This window comes from Etheostoma spectabile, chromosome 23 (assembly GCF_008692095.1).
Source record: "Etheostoma spectabile isolate EspeVRDwgs_2016 chromosome 23, UIUC_Espe_1.0, whole genome shotgun sequence".
Lineage (NCBI taxonomy): Eukaryota > Metazoa > Chordata > Actinopteri > Perciformes > Percidae > Etheostoma > Etheostoma spectabile.
Genome location: NC_045755.1, coordinates 6,872,959 through 6,875,536, shown reverse-complemented (window position 1 = coordinate 6,875,536; position 2,578 = coordinate 6,872,959). Strand labels below are relative to the sequence as shown.

The following is a 2,578-nucleotide window of genomic DNA, read 5'->3' as shown; positions in this document are numbered from 1 at the left end:
AAGCTGCTTGGCAATGGTCCTGTAGCCCATTCCAGACTTGTGTAGTTCATAATCTAGTCCCTGACATCCTTGGAGTGCTCTTTGGTCTTGGCCACGGTGTAGAGTTTGGAATATGAGTGATTGATTGCTTCTGTGGACAGGTGTCTTTTATAAAGGTAACAAAATGAGATTAGGAGCATTCCCTTTAAGAGTGTGCTCCTAATCTCATCTTGTTGCCTGTATAAAAGATACATCGGAGCCAGAAATCTTTCTGATTGAGAGGATCTACCAAATCTACCATTAAAATTATAGACTGATCATTTCTTTGTCAGTGGGCAAACTTATAAATTCAGCAGGGGATCAAATACATTTTTCCCTCATTGTATCTAGTTAATTATGGAATAGGATTTTTGCTTGAAATGCCAATCCCTTCTAACAAATGATAAGAATTAGTATTATTCCTTTATTGTTCTATTACACATTTAACCCCTTTATGCATAATACACATGATGTACATTTGTATTATAATAAAAGTGTGGTCCATCTTCCCTCACAGGAGTGCAGTAAGCCCAGGGAGGCATTTGGCTTCGAGCAGGCAGTGAGGGAGTACAGTCTCCAGAGCTTTGGAGAAATGGCTGACCACTTCAAGTCTGACTATTTCAACATGCCTGTTCATGTATGTAAGATCCTTTAGTGAGCTCAAATATGTATACTGTTACACAGGTGTCCTTCCATCATCTGACTGTCACACTTTCTGCTTTAACAATTAGAGGTTACATGTTTTGATCACAGGCTTTTCCCTGTTGAGAGAAGGCAGGGGATTTCATCATTTCCGTCTTGTGCCCTCCAGATGGTCCCCACAGAGTTGGTGGAGAAAGAGTTCTGGCGCCTGGTCAGCAGCATTGAGGAGGATGTCATCGTAGAGTACGGAGCTGACATTAGCTCCAAGGAGGTGGGCAGCGGGTTTCCTGTCAGGGACGGTAAAAGGAGACTAATGGGAGATGAAGAGGTGAGAAGATTGTTACTTTGTATTTCCATTAGAGATGTTCCGATACCAGTATCGTATTGCCTCCGATACTGCCTAAAACGCTGGTATCTGTATTGGAAATTACGGGAGTTTATGCACCGATCTCATACCACGTAATAAAGCCCTAAAGAAAATCTATGTTAAAGTAGTTTATGTATGTTCTTTTTTTTCATTATGACTGACTGTCAAATTGGATAATAAAAGAAAGTTCTACAGTTTTCATTGTTTGTGGTTGCTAGGCCAACAACAAATCACATTATATCACATCCATAAAGGGATAGTAATTTACAGTTGTTAAAACATAATAAAAGATATGTCACGCTGGTTTCGGATCATTGCTCGGTCGCGGCTGATACGCAAGTTCAAGTATCGGAATTGGCATCGGGCAGCAACAAATGATATCGGACCATCTCTAATTTCCATAAACTCTTCCAGTGTTTCCTTGGTTTTTATTTTTTCACATCCTGTCTTAGAGTATGACTTTTAGACTCTGTTATAGGTGCATATTACGTTGAGCAGTACACTTTCTTTTAGAGGTTCAGTATAACCAGTAGAGGACTCATGATGGGGATTCCCCTGTGTTCAATAGACATCACCTCATATCCATCAGACTTCCATCTGACAGATCCACTAAAAGCTTTTTCTCTTTGATAAGGGTTAAGTAAAACATGCCATTTGTCCTGAAGTGAAAGATAGCACTTTGTTTGCTCTTCTATTAGGAGTATGCCAACTCAGGTTGGAACCTGAATAACATGCCAGTGCTGGAGCAGTCGGTGCTCACCCACATCAATGTGGACATCTCGGGTATGAAGGTGCCCTGGCTCTACGTGGGCATGTGTTTCTCTTCCTTCTGCTGGCACATCGAGGACCACTGGAGTTACTCCATAAACTTCCTGCACTGGTGAGACTGAAAAAAGTGTCCGCACAAGACTTAATTTCAATTCTGACCTATGAATGTTGGTGGAAACGGAAACTACACTATTAAAAGCAAAGAGTACTGCTGGTATTTGAAAAAGTAAGATTATTGAATTATAGAAATTCACCTTTATTCCACTTGTGTGTCGCTCTGGAAAAAAAACATGAGTATGTAAGTATTTTTAATGTTAATTTATTCCTCTCCTCCAGGGGTGAACCGAAGACTTGGTACGGCGTGCCGGCCTCTGCAGCCGAGAAACTGGAGGCCGTTATGAAAAAGTTGGCTCCAGAGCTGTTTGACTCCCAACCTGACCTCCTCCACCAACTGGTCACCATCATGAATCCCAATGTCCTCATGGAGCATGGTGTCCCTGTATGTATTCTGAGCCTTTTGTGGGGTTGGATGATTACAATAGATATTTGCCATGTTGATTATAAGTGACATGTATGTGTTTATTCCCCCCCCTCAGGTGTACAGGACCAATCAGTGTGCAGGGGAGTTTGTGGTGACCTTCCCCAGGGCCTATCATAGCGGCTTCAACCAGGGCTACAACTTCGCAGAGGCTGTTAACTTCTGCACCGCTGACTGGGTGAGGGGAAAGCAAATACTTCTTCCATTTAAAAAGAACAAACAACTTTGATTTTTTTTTTGGGGGG

General features: G+C 41.8%; 1 protein-coding gene across 3 annotated transcripts in view; it reads left to right on the top strand.

The window, feature by feature from the left end:
- Positions 1 to 2,578, top strand: part of kdm5a (lysine demethylase 5A) — a 42,258-nt gene that overhangs the window by 29,103 nt on the left and 10,577 nt on the right. For all 3 annotated transcript variants that reach the window (XM_032505122.1, XM_032505121.1, XM_032505120.1), the window contains exons 9-13: positions 536 to 655; positions 830 to 988; positions 1,726 to 1,907; positions 2,132 to 2,294; positions 2,392 to 2,511. In XM_032505122.1, coding sequence (XP_032361013.1) covers positions 536 to 655; positions 830 to 988; positions 1,726 to 1,907; positions 2,132 to 2,294; positions 2,392 to 2,511 — 744 coding nt within the window. The remainder of the gene's footprint in view (positions 1 to 535; positions 656 to 829; positions 989 to 1,725; positions 1,908 to 2,131; positions 2,295 to 2,391; positions 2,512 to 2,578) is intronic.